The following is a 19,402-nucleotide window of genomic DNA, read 5'->3' as shown; positions in this document are numbered from 1 at the left end:
GACTAATTATGATTACTTTTTGTAAACATAAGATATCAGAGATAATTTTTATTTGCTTTTGATGCCAATCTGTTAAATTTTTCTTAACAAAAGTTTATGTGAAAGTTGACATTTTTAAAACTTTTTTCCTATAAAAGTTACAACAATGCTGTTTGCTACAATAATTTATCATATTATGAAATGTGTATATTTCAAATTTCATTAAATTCTCTTGGCGCACTTTAAAGATATTTGATATTAAAATTAACAAAGACAAAGAAGGGTAAAATTTTCTTTTTTAAATAAAATAAAAGTGTTTATGGTTACAACAATCTCACTAATTCTATTGAATTTAGCATGTTAATATGTGTGATAAGTTTGAACTTTGTAGCTTGGCGCACTCTTTAGATATTAATTTTCAAAGTTGATGGTTAAAATCTATTTTTAGTAACAACCAACACTGTGATTTACTGGAAATGGTCAATTTCTGTCTATCACGAGCTATTTTTAGAAGCACACATAGGAATTTTTCATTTAGATTAACTTTTATAGTGTTTGAATGCTAGATTATGGAGAGGAAATGTGTCTTTATTATAATGACTTTGTAATCTGTAAATTTTAAAGTAAAAGTTTAATTACTTTAAAAAATAATATTAAATATTACAATTTTTTTTTCATATTTTTAGATCAGCGAACTAATAATAATTTTTTTTCTGTGTTGTTTTTTTCTATTAATATACATGTAAATTAATAGTTAATAAATGAGTACATTATATTTTTAAAATGATAAGCTATTATTGCACAAAAATTCAAGTAACAAATCTTTTAATAACCTCTAAAAAAATCGCAAGGTTCCTTTTTTATTTTATTGTCCGAAGCAAGAAATTTTTCATTTACAATCTAATTTTTAAAGCATTTAAATTAAGGCATTTTAAAATGATTAATTGCCAGTGCTCTACAAAAAGGTTAAAACTGTTTTTTGATGAAGTTTATGAAACTTATAGTCATTAAATTTTAGGAAATATTTTTCTGCGCAGTGCTATTTTTATTTATAATTTATAAGAATTATCTATCTGATGCATATAAATAGCTATTTAAATACAGTAGAATTATAATTAAACAAAATAAAACACAATACAGATCTCTGATTTGTTTTATTTGTGATTTTTGGGCTCATATGATGACAAAATCACATATATTTTTATTTTTTGTCGAAGGCTTTTTTATATATTAATTAACTTTTTTTCAAAGATTTTATTGCTTGGTCTTATTTTTTTAATTTATTTTAACAGAATACTGGTTAATGTAAAAGAGTGTGAAGTTTCAACCCCATATCTTTAAGACTTTTTATAATACAGTTAATTTAAGTTCAACTGTCAGTTGTTTCGGTCACAGATTTTTTTTTTATTTACAAAGGCTAAAGAAGGCTTATTTTAGGCCACTAAAAATTTAATAACTTCCCTCACAATTAACTCAGCAATATAAAATTGGTATCATTGGAAAGTATTTCTCAAGCTCTATATAACTAAATAGGTTCCATTGCATTGTGATCATTTTGAAATTTTTATCGAAGTACCTAATACTAGACTATCTCCCTTGAATTACTTGCCAACATTTTTCTGTTGCTGTTTTGTCTTTCTTTCTAGCAGCTATTAGATCTAATATTAAGATTCATTTAAAATGATAGCATAAGAACAAAAAACTCTCTTAAAAAAAAGCTATTGAAAAAATGAAGAAACAACTTCATCAATTTATTATTAACATTTTTTTAGACCTTCATTTCACTTAAAAATGCATAAGTATAAGTTGACAGCATAAGAACAAAAACAACATGGTGGTCAGTAAATGTCTCTAGGCATCTAAACTATTACCTTCAAATCTACAACATACCAAACAACAAGATAAGAAGATAAAAAAATTAAAATGAACTTTATTACTTTTATGAAGATTCTTAAAATAAAATAATTTTTCTGAAAAAATTGTAAAATCCCTGTTTAAAGGCTTGACTTTATTCTATAATAGCAGAATCTTGCGATTAAATTTAGATCTAATATATTCTAGATAAAGGTAGATTAATCATAATTTTAACTAACCTCAGGAACAAGAGGTTTCGTTGTCCCAGGAAGGGCTCCTCGGACATCTGTCGGTACCACTGGAACTGCTATCTTCTGCATGTTTTGCATTTTTAGATCTAGAGATTTAGTCTAGATTAGATCCAACCCAAAGAGAAGACTAAACAAAATGCACCTTTACGTCATGCACATTGTTTATTGGTATTTTTAAAAATTGAAATATCTTATTAAGTTATTATACTTCAACTTCAATAGTAGGCCTAGATTTGTGTAAATAAACTAAACGACGCCAACCGTCCTACACTGTTTGACCGGAAGCTCACAATCAATTATATGTATATAGAGTCTAGATCTATGAGGAGTTGTGAACTTTAAAAAACTAGATCTAGAATTTACTAAATCTATTATCTTGAGATTTTAGATCTAGAATCTAGATCTAGACTCTAGTCAAAATCTAGCCTAGATTAGATCTAATATTAAAAAATAAAATATTAGGCTACGTTTCAAAATAGACTTTACTTGATCTTTTAATTATTGCAAAAATAAAAAATAAAAATCTAGCTCTTGGTAGATTATTTGAATCGCTACAAATATTTTTAGACTTATACAAGAGTTACAATTTTGTATTTTTCTATCTTTAAAATGGCATCCAAGTCTCACAGCCTAGATACCCGCGCCGAGCTCAATGAACTTGTAAGAAGAAGAGCAGAAATTGCGGTTAGTTGAATTAATAGGAAAATTAAGATCTAGATAGAAGTCTAGATCTAATAATAAAAATCTTGAATCTGTAGATTATATCAATGAATAACAAATCGTGAAGACGGTGACAGTGAAACACAAACATGAAACAACAGTCACTCAGAGTCACACTCATCACAATCACTTGAATCACACTGTCACAGTGACAGTCACACTCACAGTAATCAGTATGAGTATGACTATGATGAGTTATGAGTAGTCACACACTGACTCTACACTTGACTCTACACCTAGTGTCACTAAACTAAAGACTAAAGTGTCACTAAGTGTGACATGATTCAGTCACTCAGGACTCAGTGATTGAAAAATCATAAAATGTCTGAGCCATACGATACAGTTGATACACTGGGCGACTGGGCCATAGAATTTTCTTTGTTTTTTTTCATAACAAAGCTTAGACTTTAGAGTAAAGCACGATAACTGTCCCCATAGCCTTTTGTAAAGCATACATGCCAACTCACCGTATTCATATTATAATTATTATTATAGTTATAGCTCTATATATTTATAATAATATTTTATAATTTATTAATTTGTATCATTTTTATTTCAATGTTTACTACCCAACTTCCTTATTATAAATTATAGATTAATAGATCTATCATTCCATGGTCAATGGATGTTGCCCATGCACCATCATTTTTTAACACTTCCGACATGTGTTTCTTCCGTTTTCTGTCAGCAGAGTTCAATCTAAGTGTTTGTCATCCAGATGTGTCCATATCTAGATCTATATATTCTGTATCTATCTTTGGAATTACCACACAAAGAATCAAATTGATACTGTCTGATTCATTCCATCATAATTAGATTTTATTATCAAACAAATTTACGCCTATTGCATTAGCTGATATTGAAGTGCCTGTCTCAAAACTAAAACTAAATTTTAGACTAGACATGTATACTTAATCTTGAGTAATTTATGATAAGCTTAAACTTTTGCAGATTTTTTTACTTTATATAGGCTGATTGGTAATGAACTACATGGCCATTTTTGAGCCACTGAAAAAGAGTTGTTTCTTTACATTCCTGTACATACTAGTAATAGTAGTAAAAGTAAAGTCTCTTATTGTATCAATGGTGTCCTACAATGTGCCCCCGATTTTTTTTTTCCTTAAAGGAGCAGACATCTCAGATAGTAAACTGGCAAAACATTTAAGAACATAATTTTTATAAAAACAGAATAATTTTCAAATTTCATCCTTTAAGTGGATTTCTTATTATATCTTTAATGGAGTCCAGTATGGCCTGTGTGAAATTAGCTCAGAAGGAACAAAAAGTAAACTGGTCATTACAAGACAATATTTCATAAAGCATGCGGGTCATTCCAATTAAACGTACCACATACTTCAATGAAGTCCAGTAGAAAATAGGCACAGTTATCTTTTTGATCGTTAGAAAGGCTTTCAATCAACCAACAGGCCTGGACATGGAGCTCTTCACCCCTTGTCTTGTCTGAAGGCTCCCAGCAGTGACGGCCATGGTTCGTACTGCATACACCACATTAAGGCACTCAATTCGTTGTTGCTCTTATGTCTGTCTCCCTTCTCTGCTTGTAACTGATATCAAACCAGTTGCTTTCTGTCAGACCACTTGAACCTTTACCTGGTTTTATTCTCACTCACACTCTTTAGGCTTCAAGATCTGCATATGTTTTTTTTAGTCCATGACTCTATGAGCTTATAATGCTCTATCAAAGTGAGCATAATCCAGGCGTTTTGGACTTGGGAGACTTGGACTTGATCTCTGCGTTGGAATATTATGCCATATTCTATACATCAAGACTATAGGTCAGACCAAAAGTACCAGTACTGCATAATTTTTTTTTTCCTGGTCTGTTTCTCAAGCCTCTAGCCTATATTAATGTTGCCTCAGTAGTTTGTTTTTATTTAACGCATAGCCATAACCTTGGCGTTGCACAATTCAAGCTGAAAATAGTGATTATAGATTAATTTTTAGAATAGTTTTTAATTTTTAAAAAATGTATTCGTGTCTATATCTGCATTATATTTAAATTATTATATCTATATATTTATATTTCTTCTATTTAAGTTAGCTTTTAAAATATCTAAGTCTACAACATTATTATTTTACACAAAAATGCAGAGGATAGAAAACAAAAAATAAGCGGACACCACCCATTGATTTTACTTTAGTTCAATTGAAAGCCTTATAATTTTACATATTTCTTGATCTATTTACAAATCTGATATATATATATATATATAATATGATTCACATGTAATTGCGTCATCCGAATTAAAATGAGCACTTCGACATAGTCTACTTCTTCTGGTTAAAAATTAAAATTCCCATTAGTGTTGACATTGATCTTGAGCAGAACTTTACGATATTAAAAAAAAGGAAACTAAATAAAAATGTGTAGGAAATATTAATAACTGGAGCATGGGGAAGTTCCAATATAGTAGTTCTGCCTTTACCAAATAAAAAAAGGAGTAATGTAATGGGATAATGTGGTGTCTGCTGATTATGCCTGTTAGTTGATCTTTCATTTCTGCAGTTATTTTTCTTCTTGATCAAAGAAATGGAATTCTTTTGCTATTTATCTGGAATGGAGGGTTGGTGGCTGATTGGTAAAGTGCTTGGCTTCTCACCTGACAAGTCTCAAGTTCAAATGTCTGAAGACTATGATTTTGAGATTATTAGGACGTACTTGAGTCCACTTAGCTCTGATGGGTATCTGACATAGTTGTCGAAAGTAAAGGCAGTTGATCATTGTGGTAGACACGGCACCCCCATTAGCCATCATAATAGAAACAAATGACCTTGACATCATCTGCCCCTATAGATCACAAGATCTGAAAGGGTTACTTTACTTTTGTGAACCGAATACGTTGCGAACACCCCACCATAGTATTATCCATATTGAATTTATTTAAATGATTATTGCGAAACTAATTAACGGTACTGCACTTACAAGCTCCATATGTAAAGTTTCTGGCAAACATGTTTTTGTTTTTCTATCGGCATCTAAGTTTAACTGAGGCCAAACTGCACAGGTAAGGAAATTTCCATTTTTATCTCTCGAGAAATAAAAGTATATCAGGGTTTATTTCAGTTAAATTTTTAGTTTGATGACACATCAATTAGAAAACACTGGATTATATTTGGTTCATAGATAGATAGGCAAGCACTTGTATCTCTTAGCCTAGTTGCTATCCATTGAACTGAAAAAACAAGGAAATGGGGGTGTTCGCTCGGGTTAATTTTCTATTACTAAAAATCAAAACATTGCAAACATCAGTTATTAGCTTTAATGTCTCTAACCCATTAGCTACTTTGGCGGTAGAAAGCGTTGTTTACAATAGACGCCTAATGCGTTATGATGCGATAGGAAGTTAGCAGCATTTTTTTTTTTAACTTTTGTATAAGAAGAGTTAATTATGTCTTATTCTGAATGAGACCACAAGCATGGCAACTTTAAGTTCAGTTTATAAGGCCTAACCAGAAAATTTTGTATTTGAAACTTGTTTTTATTCCAAAGGTATTAAAAGTCTTTATCTATTTAAACAACACATACTTTTCTATTTTTTAAAGTTGTTTGTTTTAAAGATAATATAGAGATTAATTTTTTGATAAAATTTAGATAATGAATGATGTTTTAATTGAATGTAGTCAATTGATAATACTGTAGACTTAGATATGCAAATCTAAATAGCTTAAATTTAATTTGTAAAAAAGTATAGTAGATATAAATATGAGAATAATAATTTTTTTTTATAAATCATTTTGGAATATAGATTGTTGATCATCAGTCATCACCTACAATGGATTCATTGGATAAGAGCTTAAGTGAAGCTAATCAGTCATCACCTACAATGGATTCATTGAATAAGAGCTTAAGTGAAGCTAATCAGTCATCACCTACAATGGATTCATTGAATAAGAGCTTAAGTGCAGCTCATCAGTCATCACCTACAATGGATTCATTGAATAAGAGCACAAGGAAACAACATGATCCTGAAATTATTAGAGCTGCCTTAGAAGAGTTGAAAGCCAAAAAAATGTCAGTAAGGCAGGCATCTGCACATTTCAATATACCAGCCACTACTCTTCATGATAAGCTAACTGGGAAGAACCCCATTGTCTCTACAAAACGTCTGTTGAGCAAAGATGAGGAAGAAAAACTGGTGCAATGGCTTATCTGTTTAGCTAAAGGTGGTTTTGCTAAAAGTAATAAGGAAGTTTGTGAGATGGCAGGGGCTATCATAGCGGCCAAAGATTCTTCTTCAGAAAGCGATGCACATATTCCAACCAAACAATGGTTGTACTCCTTCTACAAAAGGCACCCAGAGGTGGCTTCAAAAGCTCCCATGTCCCTTAGTATGGAAAGAGACATTATCTCTGCCACCTATGTGGAAGAATGGTTTTTGAATCTTCAACAACATGTACAAAAAATTGATCCAAGCATTTTCGCACACCCAAGCAGGATCTTCAGAACTGATGAACTTGGACTTGCAATGAATCCTAAAAGCAGGAATATTGTGGTTTCTAAGGACAGTAAGCAAGTCAACACTGTTACACCTAGTACCAAGGAACAGGTGACAGTGCTGGCATGCACTAGTGCAGCAGGACAGTACACCCCTCCTTTATTAGTATACCCTTACAAAAGAGTTCCCCGAAAAAATCTTCTTAAAGAATTCCCTGAAGCTTTTCTTCTAGTCACTGATAATGGTCTGATTGATTCAGAAATTTTTTTCTCATGGATAAAAGACATCTTTGTCCCCTCTACCAGCCATCTCCAAAAACCCATCCTTCTCCTTGTTGACAGCCATACCAGCTGCACCTTCCCTTTACAAACCTTTGATTTTTGTAAAGAAAATAACATTATAATGTACTGCATCCTGCCACAAGTCAGTCATCTTATGCAATCGCTTGACCAGACTTTTTTGGGGAATCTTAAGAATGCTTTGTCTGGTGCAATCAGAGAACATGTTGCCCTTTATGGTAAAGGGGTAAATTTGGAAACTTTTCCTGAATTGCTAAAGCCTGTGTGGGACATAATAGCTACGCCAGAGATAGCCTCAAGCAACTTCAGGGCAGCAGGGATTTACCCATTGAATCCAAACAGAATCCTTAAGTCACACAAATTATGCTCCAACAGAGTATATAAGTCATCTGCAGTTGGTGGTGCTACTTTATCTTCACATGTTGCACTGTCACCTCAAATGCCAGCCGAGTGCTCCACTGCGCACCATGGAATCGACCCTCGTGATGCTGCCAGCTCAAATTCTTCAAATTCAACATCTCCATCCCCAAGTGAAAGATCTACATCACCCGATTCATCTTGGTCGCCTGCCCCACCTGAGATATTCACATCCCCTGCACCACCTCAGGCAGCTGCATCCCATTCAACATCCCTAATCCCGCTTCAAGCAAAAAAATCCTTTCCTGCCACTACATCCTTGGTCCCTTCAAAGGTTTCAGTGTCCCAAGCCAAATCAAAGATTCCTATTTCTACTTCTTTCAGTTTAAATGTGGAACAGTTACAAGAGCTTAAAGAACATGTATTTTTCCTTCATGATGAAATAACAAGAAGAGAACTTACTATGTTTTTTTCAAGACTCATTCAGCCACAAACCCAAAAGTTCCCAGATCCCCATGATGAGGATAAATTCCAACAGTTTACAGATGTGATTCTCTCTCTTGTGCAAATGGGCCATAAATCGGCACAGGAAGAGACACCACCTCCAGCCACTCCTAACCAAAAAGATACTCTGAAGATTTCTTCATCTAGAGGAAAGGGAAATTCAAAAGGGAACCTCAGAACTGCGCCAGCGTTACCAAGCATGTCTAGTGCAGAAGAATCCAGGCAGGGATTGAAACGAAAAATAAATGAAAAAGAACAAGATGAAAAGAAGAAATTGGTGAACACCTTAAAAAAAAAAGAAGAAAAACACAAAAAGTTGATTAAAGAACCAGAAAAAATAGAAACACCACAAAAAAATATTAGAAAGAAAATAGATTCACAACCTATTGACAACTTGGACAATTTAACACAAGAACCAGAAAAAATAGGAAAGCAACAAAAAAATGTTAGAAAGAAAATAGATTCACAACCAATCGACAAGTTAGCCAGTTTACCACAAGACATTGAGATTGAAGTAGACTCCATAGTTAAGACAGAAATGGAAGTAGAAAATGTTCCTGATAACAACAAGAAACTTGGCGTTGTTAACGTTGAAACAAAAACCGACAATTGTTTAGGTTGTGGCAAAAGGGATGGTGATAACTTCCAGGTGTACTGCAGCATGTGTGCTAGCTGGTGGCACAGGGGCTGCATTGAATCTGTGAAACATTTAAACGATGAAGAAATTCAAAATTATGATTTTATGTGCAGCTCGTGTTGCCCTGATGTTTATTCAGTAGAAGTGAACTTAGATTTACCAAATCCTTAGATCTAATGCTGGAAAATTTATTATGATCATAGTAATATTGGAATTTATATTAAATGTATTATGTAAAAATACAACAGAAAAAAGTAAATATATGTTTAAAAAAATATGTCAATATCTGCTGTACTAGTATCTTCTCAACTAGTATATGAATTTGTGAATATCTATTGTATATGATTATATAAATATTCTATTAAAATTGCCATACAGAGACTAAAGTTGTAAATATTGAAATTATATGTGTATATAAATTTGTATAAATGTTAAAAAATAAAATTTTAGTTGTTTTGTTTTAATCATTTATTTTCATTTTAAATAAATAAAAATTAATTAGTTTTAAGAAGATCAGCAGGCAATGACTTGTGTTCAGAGAAGGAAAATTAAGCCTGTCCTTTTCAATTAGCCATTTATTAGGGATGTGTGGTATACGTTTATGCCAACTGTTCACCTAATTGAGTGTGGTCAGGAATAAGAAGAATCTTTCTGAATCATTTAAAATAAAAGCAACAGAGTAATCATAGCCCATATCAGATATCAGCTTATACAATTAATTTTTAAAAGAAATTGCTATGGTAATGAAAATAATGGAAAGAAAGCATTGACCATGTACAGGTGAAACTGATAAATGGTGGCCACAGTCTGACATATATCCCTTACAAGGAGAGAAGGTAGAAGATACAGGCCTTGGGAAGAGTGACTAAGAATGAGTGTCTTCAACATATAAAGTAAATACCTTGAGGACAATTTATATTGTTGTAAAACAAAAAATCTAGATGTTTAAAACAGCAACAATTTTTCAAGGAAATTTTAAGAGAAGTTATTATTTATTATTATACATTATTATTAATGAAAGAAAGGTAAAGAAACAAGTTTTAAAACATCCACTATGGAACATTCCTATTGGCAATAGTTTGCTTGATTTGAAGACAATAAAAACAACAAACTACTGGTATCCACAAGCCAAGGAAATGAAAAGATTTTTACATTAAAGAAATATACAGTAGACTAAAAACAAACTACTGGTATCCACAAGCCAAGGAAATGAAAAGATTTTTACATTAAAGAAATATACAGTAGACTAAAAACAAACTACTGGTATCCACAAGCCAAGGAAATGAAAAGATTTTTACATTAAAGAAATATACATTAGACTAAAAACAAACTACTGGTATCCACAAGCCAAGGAAATGAAAAGATTTTTTACATTAAAGAAATATACATTAGACAAAAACAAACTACTGGTATCCACAAGCCAAGGAAATGAAAAGATTTTTACATTAAAGAAATATACATTAGACTAAAAACAAACTACTGGTATCCACAAGCCAAGGAAATGAAAAGATTTTTAGATGAAAGAAATATACAGTAGACTAAAAACTGTATTACTGTTCTTTTCTTGTTTTATTTCCATGTTTAGATTCTAGTTCCTAAAATCTGAGTGAGAAAAAGTCATGAATACTGGGTATCAGCTCTTATTGTTGGATAAATTTAAAAAATTATTACCCCTTTTAGACCTTGTGATCTATGGGTCAGATGATGTAAAGATTGTCTGTTTCTTTGGCTGACGGTTAAAGAAGATGTCATGTGGCCAGCACAATGATCAACCGCCTTTATTTTCCCCAAATAATGTCAGGTACCCATTGGAGTTGGGTGGATTTTGGAGTGTCTTAAAAATCCAAGCCTTTAATGAGATTCAAAACCTAGACACCTTGGTCAGAAAACCAAGCACTTTACCACTCTTATCCCATTGACGGATAATATACTGGTAACAAGTTGAGCAAAAGCTTCTAAGCACACTGTTTTGGCACCTTTGATGAAACAAGTGGAAAATTTTAAGAATATTAAAACTTTTTCAAGTTAAGTTGTGCTTACAGATTTGTCAACTAAAACTAGAACAACTAAGCATTTTTCATGTTCAAAACAAATAATTTATCAAATCCCTGTCAAATACCAATAATTTGTCAAATACCAATAAGTTTTTGTGAAGGCTAAATAATAATAATAAGGCTTGACTTCGAGTCCGAAGATTAATGAGGAAAGCAGTATTTCCTGTGGTTACGCAGCCCCAGCTGTGACATATATATTTTGCCACATCCAGAGCAAGCATAAATAGAAATGTTTAAAAGCGCTAAATGTTTTTTTTTTTTTTTTTTCAGAAACATGGAATCACACTCTAAGCTTTGCAAATTTGGGATTATAGATCTGTGTGTGTGCATATATAAAAACTAAAAAACTTTCCCTTTTTTTTCTTTTTCAATGAAAAATATAATGTGAATGTGAAGTTCTGTATGTTATTTGAACAGTCAGTAGGCATTAATTTTATGTTTAAAAAAATTAAATTATCCCTACTTGTTTATGCACAAAAAGTATTACACATTCTGCCCAACTGGGACATTTTAAAATTATTCATTTTAGATTTATGTTCGGCAATGGTGGAGCTACAAAAAATATTTTCAGAATGCAAAACAAATCTCTTATAGAAAAGTTCAAATATTATTTGCCAATGCCAGTTTGACAAGGTACAGTTTAAAACAACTGGAGTATGATTGTAACTGCCTGGCCAGCAGAGTTGAACTGTATAAAATAAAATGGACATACCAGATTCAGTGTCATGACCACAGTGTGCTAGAATTGTTATTAATTCATTTAGTTTCTACATTGTTTGTCTCCAGGATACACTTCACAACTTAGAAAGACAAATTTATGCATTTGAAGGAAGCTATTTGGAGGACACTCAACTCTATGGAAATATTATCAAAGGATGGGATAGATACTTGACTAATACAAAGCAAGTCTTATTTTTTTTTGTTGTTGTTAGACATAGAAATGTCAGTCATGTTGTTGTGGTGTTCAACCTCTCTCTCCCTTCCTTGGTCACTGCTCATACTATATACCTTCATGTTGTTGTGGTGTTCAACCTCTCTCTCCCTTCCTTGGTCACTGCTCGTACTATATACCTTCATGTTGTTGTGGTGTTCAACCTCTCTCTCCCTTCCTTGGTCACTGCTTGTACTATATACCTTCATGTTGTTGTAGTGTTCAACCTCTCTCTCCCTTCCTTGGTCACTGCTTGTACTATATACCTTCATGTTGTTGTGGTGTTCAACCTCTCTCTCCCTTCCTTGGTCACTGCTTGTACCATATACCTTCATGTTGTTGTGGTGTTCAACCTCTCTCTCCCTTCCTTGGTCACTGCCCGTACTATATACCTTCATGTTTTGTAGTGTTCAACCTCTCTCTCCCTTCCTTGGTCACTGCTCGTACTATATACCTTCATGTTCCGATTCCCTCTTCCTTTTTCTTTGTGATGTCCATCTCTCAAGCCCTCTTGGCCAATAAACATGCTTTCATTTAGGTTACAAAGCCTAGTCATCTTCGTCTTCTTTCATAGAGTGTATTGTTGTCTGACGCACAGAAAAAATATTATTTACTTCTGACCAACTTGAATGTTTGTTCTTTCAGGAATACAAACAGTAAAGCAGACAAAAGAAACAGAAAGTTTAAAGAAGCAGACAGACTGTTTTCTAAATCTTCTGTCACTTCAGCCGCAGTAAGTAACTAAACAGATTTCTTTGAACATGTGTAACACCTTGAGGAACACAAGCATTGTTCTGTTCCTGAAGTAAGGGACGTAAACTGATAAAACTCAATATAATTCTCTCCAGTAAGCTTCATCTTGAACATTTTGGCAGCGCTTTTGCCTAGTATATGCTAATAACAAATACATAAATAGATAGACTCATCTCTAAGGAGATGTGAATAACATTGAAGTAACAAAATATTTCTGTTTGAATGTTATTATTGTTAAATAGCTAAAAATATTTCTATGTTTGCATGTTACTATTGTTAAATAGCGAACTCCAATTTTATCATTGGAAATTATTTTCTGCCTTTGCTAAATACACCATTAATGCAACTTACAAATGTGTTTATCTCTGCAAAACATTCTTGAAGATTATTATAGATATTTAAAAAAAAATGGTTAGAAAAAGGCAAAGAAAAAAAAACCTTTTGTCACCTTGTGGTAGTTGTAAATGAGTAGAATGCATAATGGTTTGTTCTAGCATTGTGTGGTGCTCTGTTATCTTTTAATCTTGAACTTCATTTTACTTGTGTAATTAAAGAAAATAATTGTTTGCTCGCAGGCAGTTGCTGGTGCAGGTGAAGCAGAAAAAAGTAAGTTTTGTTTTCTAGTGTTTTACTTTCCAAGTTTTGAAATAGTCCCCTCAGTTATCCCTCAGTCTCATATATGACAATTATCCTTGCCTGTTGTTGTTACATGATATTTATGCAGTTTTTTTGGGGTGAGGGAGTCCAGTAGCTATATTCTCCTTATTGCTGGTACCAAGTCTTAAAAAGCTGCAAATGGATTTGGTATGCCCTTCTAGGCTAAGGGCTCTAATGGTCCATGGAAATGAGATCATTATTTATTCAATAGCTCTTCCATTTTGAAAAGTACTAGTTTCAATTATTTTCTTAAACTGATAAATATTATTGATCTTCATGTGATAACAGAAACATCATCATATCAACTGTCTTTGGCAATGCTTTTCTCTGGCAAGGAGCATTATTTTTCTTTACCTTATTGGTTGTCCATCCAACTTTTGGACTGATTCCTTATAAGAACAGAATTCATTGGCATTAGGCCCGAAGAAAGCTTTGTCAGGAGGCTAATAGCTATTATAAGTCTTATTTTGTATTGCTATTCCACTGGCATGTTTTTGATTAGTTTGTCTACTTCTTTTTGACTGAATGTATTTCATAGTTTCCCCAACCTCTGCTAAATTTTTTAGTATAATATGACATAATTTTCAGCTGATCCAACTAATGCCAGATTTAAATAAGTGGAGGTCCATGGGGAGCGATTTTTGTTTTCGAAAGCTTATTAATGATAATATTTATATCTAAAAAATAGGCTATATTTTATAAGAAATAGTACTTGTAAATTTAATCTCGTTTTCCTTTTTTTTTAAACATAAAATCTAATATGCAGTCATATTTTCAGCTGCTCTCCCGTAAATCTGGTTCTATATCAATAAATGCTGTTTTTAAAAAGCTTACATCAACTCGCTCTGTTTGGGTGAAAATTTGTATATATTATCTCTCACTTCCCATTGTGGATCAAGTTGAAATTAGTCATTATAGATAACAACGCATGAATTAATAAAAAATTTGTTAATCAATAAGCCATAATTAATTTTGTTTTATTAAGAAAAATGTATTAAGCCAGTGATGCCCAAAATACGGCCCGCTGGCCAGATCCGGCCCGCGATGTGGTTTAATCCGGCCCGCCGAAACGTCTGCACAAAGAGTAGAATAGGTTGAAAAATGTATCTTTACCCACGTTAGGTTCCTGACTTTTTCTCTGATGAATTGGTACCATGCCATTTAAAATTTGTAGGTTTATGAAATGAGAGAGCCGAAGAAACTACAAGTTGACTCTGAGTTTAGAATCATAGCTGGAAAATTGAACGGATCTTTAATTATTTTTTTTTTGGAACATGGTAATAAACCAACATGTTAGTTTTGTAAACTGTAGGCCTATCTGTTTTAAAAACAACAACATATATACGGCTTTATAAAACAAATATGACAGCATTCTTGGTTTGAGCCGCGATTAAAAAGTTGTTAAACTAAGCCTAGAAATTAGAGGATCGATATGAATATTTACTAAAAAGAGACAAGAAAATGAGTCGTTGGTAAAGCTAGTTACAATGTTGCTGACATTTTAAGAGAGAAATGAAGTCAGTTTATATCCTGTTAATGTCCTATTAATTAATGCAAGTATAAGATCCACTGGTTTCTAATAAAATTCATTTAGGTCAATTTCATTTCGTTAAGTACATTTTTGGTCATGTGGCCCGCGACACGAGTGCTGGAAATAAAAATGGCCCGCAGGTTGAATTAGGCTGAGCATCACTGTATTAAGCTAATGAGAGATAAGCCTTGTATAGAGAAGGAGGGTGTGAACTAAAAAATTTTAAATATAGATTTTTTTTAGACTCTATATTTTTCTACTTTTTAAAGTTCTTGTATAGCTCAGAAACCTTCTCCTTACCCCCCCCCCCCCCTCCCCCTTTAACTTGTCCACATCAGTGATTGGCCTATAGAGCACTGAGTTATTTTATAAGCATGAAAGCTGCACTAAACAAAAACAATTAGTAAAAATATTTCCAATCGCACAAATGTATTATTTTTAGTCTATATCTATTAAAAATTATTAATTGATTCACTCAATGTAAGCTTTATTTTTAATAATGTATTTTTAATATTTTACCTGTTCATTTTGGCAATTTTTGAGTTTATAAAAAAAAAAATTCTATCATATTTGGTTGACATATTGACCAACCACCATCATTTTCTAAACAGTAAGCTTGTTTTGTAAGAGTGATATATGTTTCAAACTTGTAGTCCTAAAAAATAGAGTCCAACTGCTAAACTCATATCTGTCTTTTGTGTGGTACTTAGAAATTTATCAAAACACCCTTTTAAAATTTTATAATTTATAATCTAGGAGAACCTGCAAGCCCAGAATCGAACACTACCACACCTGCCACTCAAGCAAATGGTGCCAGCTCACCCACAGAAAGCACAGCTAGCAGTGGTAACCATGTACCTGTCAGTACATCTTCTCCTGGGAAAGTTGTCAAGTCAGCAACAGCCAAACATAAAAAGTCTGTCAAAAGTAAAGCTAAGGGCAGGTAATTAAAGAATGTGTTTCATCATTTTTAATTTATGGCATTGATTTTTTTTTTCCCTCATAGTAATAGTGAGTGCTTTTGAGTTGTTGTTTTTTAGCCATCTTAAAGCTATTTAAATCTGATAGCCCAATACGTTTGTCTATAAAATAAAAGAAAATCTAAAATACTAACACTACCTTTTGTCACATCATCCTAAACTTCTGTTGGTGGCTGTGTACTTGTATATCTTGCTGCCCAATGTGCCTAATGGCACTGGCACTATATATATATATATATATATATATATACGGTATATAAATAGTTCAAACCCTGCGCTCTCCTATCCACTGTTGTCCTGCTGGAGGTTAGGACTAGGAAATAATTATCTTCAACCCTGAAGGAACATCTGAAACATGTAAAACATTTTAAAAACAAACATCTGGTCTGCTTCAGAATTAAATCGATCTCCTACTTCCCACATCTCCCTCAATTCATCATTTTGTCTTGATGAGTTGCACACAATGTATTATGTCAACAAAAATGTTCTACCATCAAGCAGCTGGGAAATCACGAGACAGTGTGAACTAGAAACTCTAACTCCATGCACATTTTGGCCAACTGATTTCTATGTTTTCTTTTAAGAATAATTGTTCTGAATGTAACCAGTTGTCTGTAGCAAGAGACATGGCTTCTCTTGATTAAAATAATAATAATAATCCCTCTCAAAGCCGTGTTAGTATACTTTCAATATGTAATAAAATACTTATTGTTCAGCCCCCCTGTCATCGTAATTTTAAAAAATAATATGTCATTACTTTTAGTATCATCTAAATGTTACTATTTACAATATTTTTAAAATACCATATAAACATTCCACTGCATTGTATAGTTGGTCTGCATTCAGTTGCCCTACGAAGTCAAATGAAAAAAAAATCACATGGCTAGGAAAAGTTTAGACTACTTTTATAAACTCTTTTTTGCAGGTCAGAAGGCAAACAGAAAAAGGGCAAAGATTCCCATTGCTGTAAGTAAAAAAAAAATCAAATCTTTAAAATACTACAAAGAGCACCATCTCATAAGTGATTGTGAAAAACTTGTATAGCCCTTATCAAAGGAATATAGTAAAGAAAGAAAAAAGGTTTCCCTTTCAGACCTTGCAATCTATAGGGCAGATAATGTAACTTCATTTGTTTCTATAGGGCACGACATGGCCTAAATTGTGCTGATGTGCCTAAACTCAAAACTTCACCTTTGTTTCTATAGCCCTTTGTTAACAAGGGTGTCTTGTTGCCAGCACAACAATCAACCACCTTTACTTTTCCCCAACTAATGTCATAATACCCATTAGGGCTGGGTGTACTAAGAGGTGCCCTTAAGATCCCAAATTTCAAAGTCTTCACAGAGATTCAAACCCAGGGCCCCATGCTCGGAAATCAAGTACTTTACCACTTAGTCGCTGCACCTCCTAAAGGAATATGCATTCTACTTTTTATTTTTAAAACATGTGACAAAGAAAGCAGTTGTAGACAATCTCTCAGGAATTGGGGAAAAACAAATTTATGCTATGATTCACTCCTTTTAGCTTTTTAGGACATAAATGATTGCTATGCTTAAGAATGCAAAAGGCTAGTCCATCTGCAACCTAGACCAAGCTTTTTTTTTTGGCATTGTAAAAGGGAAAGAAATTGTTCTTGACAGATGTGGTAGTATAAGTTGAATTAGTCCCCTTGATGAGGCTTGAGCCCTGAGTTCAAATTCAAGTAGTACTCTTTTTTTTTGCATTTGAAAAGCGATACAGTAACAATCACACAAATAACCCTTTATTTCTCTCACCTTTCCCAACTGGTCCAGACAAGTGATAGGATCATGGCACATTGAGATAGCTAAAAGCATGAAGCTGTGCTAAATAAAAACAATTGGTACAAATATCTTTAATGGCACAGATTTATTATTGTTTGTCTAGATCTATTACAAATTTAATTACATTACTGATCCAAACTAATTAATACAATTACTATTGTTTTTTTGTTTTTTTAAAGTATTTTTAAAATATTTTTCTTGTTTAACTCTTTCTCTCCTTATTAATGATACCATCCTTGATTTGACCTCATTAAATTTAATTAATTTTTTGCTTTATAAACTTGAATTTTTGTTATATAAAAAGAACATGCATTCTCCTATAATTCTATACCAAAAGTAACCTTTTCTGATTACCAACTGAAAATATTATTGAAGTTTAATCCTAACAGGGTACAATGTACAAATGTGAAAAATGGAAAAAATATGTTCGATAGTGGAAAATAATTATGGAGATAAAGAGTTAAAATTGCTTCTACTTAGTGCATCTTTTATGCTTATAGCATGCTCCGTGCGCTATCGTCCAATCTGTTTTGTGGGTTTCTGGAAGATGTGCTGCATTGTGTTTTAAACTTGAGTCCCCTTTGATGGGTAGTCATGTGGTTTAAACTACACATCTCACTTCAGCTACATCAATTTAGACATACATTGTTGTTTATCTTTCTCCAGAGCTTTAAGTGACTGGTGATTGATGATGACTGTTGAACTATCTAATGCACTACCACAGAGATTGTGTTCAAACTCTTCAGTACAGTGGCTGACATCCCTAGAGACGCATCACAGTTCATGTGAAGACAAAGAAGCCATGGACAGTTATTGGCTTATCTCCCCTGGACCTTTTAAACTGTCAAGTGATTTTTAAAAAAATGTCACCTAAGATGTTTTATTTTTAACTTGTTTTGTAATTAATAAAAAGTGAATGTACATAGCTTGCACAAGTTGAAAGTAAAATATTTTAAATTATATCGAACCAAAAAAAATTGTTTGTGTTGAATCTTTGATAAATATTTGATATTGGATGTAAAAAATAATTTTGGGGGGGGGGGGGGGGGGGGTAGTCATTCCACATCAATATAATCACTAATCAACATTTAGTTTTATGTAGTCATATTTTTAGTATAACTTGACTAGTTAGTTCAAAAAATGAAATAAAACTTAATCAAATATCTTAGCTTTATATTGATTGTTATGTGATGAGTAGAACTGGACTACAAAAAAAGTATTTTACAATAATTTTTTTGTGTGTAAATAATTAATAAAAACATTTTTTTTTTTTCTTTTTATTTGAAATAAATTATTCCTACACTCAGAACAGACACTGTTTTTGAATAGCTGTGGCATTGAATTGTGTGTTATGTGCCCTGGACTTTTGTAATGCACTTTTAGCTGTTGTTATGTACTGTAGACTGTTGCTATGATTGTGAAATATTTTATAAAATGATTTTGGCCAATAGCTGATTCCAGCAAACAAAATACAAGGGAATGGCTTTAGTCTTCGGAACAACACATTCAATATGTTCTTAACTGGAACCCTGAAAGTGGCTTTCGGAGACACTTGATTACCTTTACAGTACCGTGCAAGGAGCCTTGTGATTATAATAGTAGGCTAAGGGCATACCATCAAGCGAACTTAGAATTT

General features: G+C 32.6%; 2 protein-coding genes across 7 annotated transcripts in view; one reads left to right on the top strand and one right to left on the bottom strand.

Annotated features, from left to right (window-relative positions):
- Positions 1-19,402, bottom strand: part of LOC106058201 (cleavage stimulation factor subunit 3-like) — a 69,128-nt gene that overhangs the window by 20,539 nt on the left and 29,187 nt on the right. Inside the window, exon 2 of one of the 2 annotated variants that reach the window (XM_056031414.1) lies at positions 2,073-2,174. In XM_056031414.1, the coding sequence (XP_055887389.1) occupies positions 2,073-2,162 (90 nt within the window). In that variant the 5' untranslated portion in view covers positions 2,163-2,174. Of the gene's footprint in view, positions 1-2,072; positions 2,298-19,402 lie in introns of those variants that run through there. The other variant, XM_056031413.1, reaches the window with a different exon arrangement.
- LOC106061923 (chromatin modification-related protein MEAF6-like) lies at positions 2,638-18,743 on the top strand. 5 transcript variants are annotated; one of them, XM_056031410.1, is made up of 7 exons: positions 2,638-2,768; positions 11,899-12,014; positions 12,689-12,776; positions 13,351-13,402; positions 15,741-15,927; positions 16,890-16,930; positions 18,433-18,743. In XM_056031410.1, coding segments are annotated over exons 1-7 (561 nt in total). In that variant the 5' UTR covers positions 2,638-2,693; the 3' UTR covers positions 18,435-18,743. The 5 variants fall into 5 exon arrangements, with proteins under 5 accessions (XP_055887385.1, XP_055887383.1, XP_055887387.1 ...); XM_056031412.1 differs by having other exon boundaries at positions 2,684-2,744; XM_056031411.1 differs by having other exon boundaries at positions 2,684-2,768; positions 13,372-13,402.

This window comes from Biomphalaria glabrata, chromosome 6 (genome assembly GCF_947242115.1).
Source record: "Biomphalaria glabrata chromosome 6, xgBioGlab47.1, whole genome shotgun sequence".
NCBI lineage: Eukaryota > Metazoa > Mollusca > Gastropoda > Planorbidae > Biomphalaria > Biomphalaria glabrata.
The sequence above is the reverse complement of the archived record's forward strand: the minus strand, read 5'-3'. Positions and strand labels throughout refer to the sequence as shown.

Excerpts from the sequence above, each read along its gene's own strand:
- LOC106061923 (XM_056031408.1), top strand. The coding sequence starts at position 2,694 with ATGGCATCCAAGTCTCACAGCCTAGATACCCGCGCCGAGCTCAATGAA. Across the intron at positions 2,769-6,571 it reads GAAGAAGAGCAGAAATTGCG|ATTGTTGATCATCAGTCATC; the intron begins GTTAGTTGAATT and ends TTTGGAATATAG.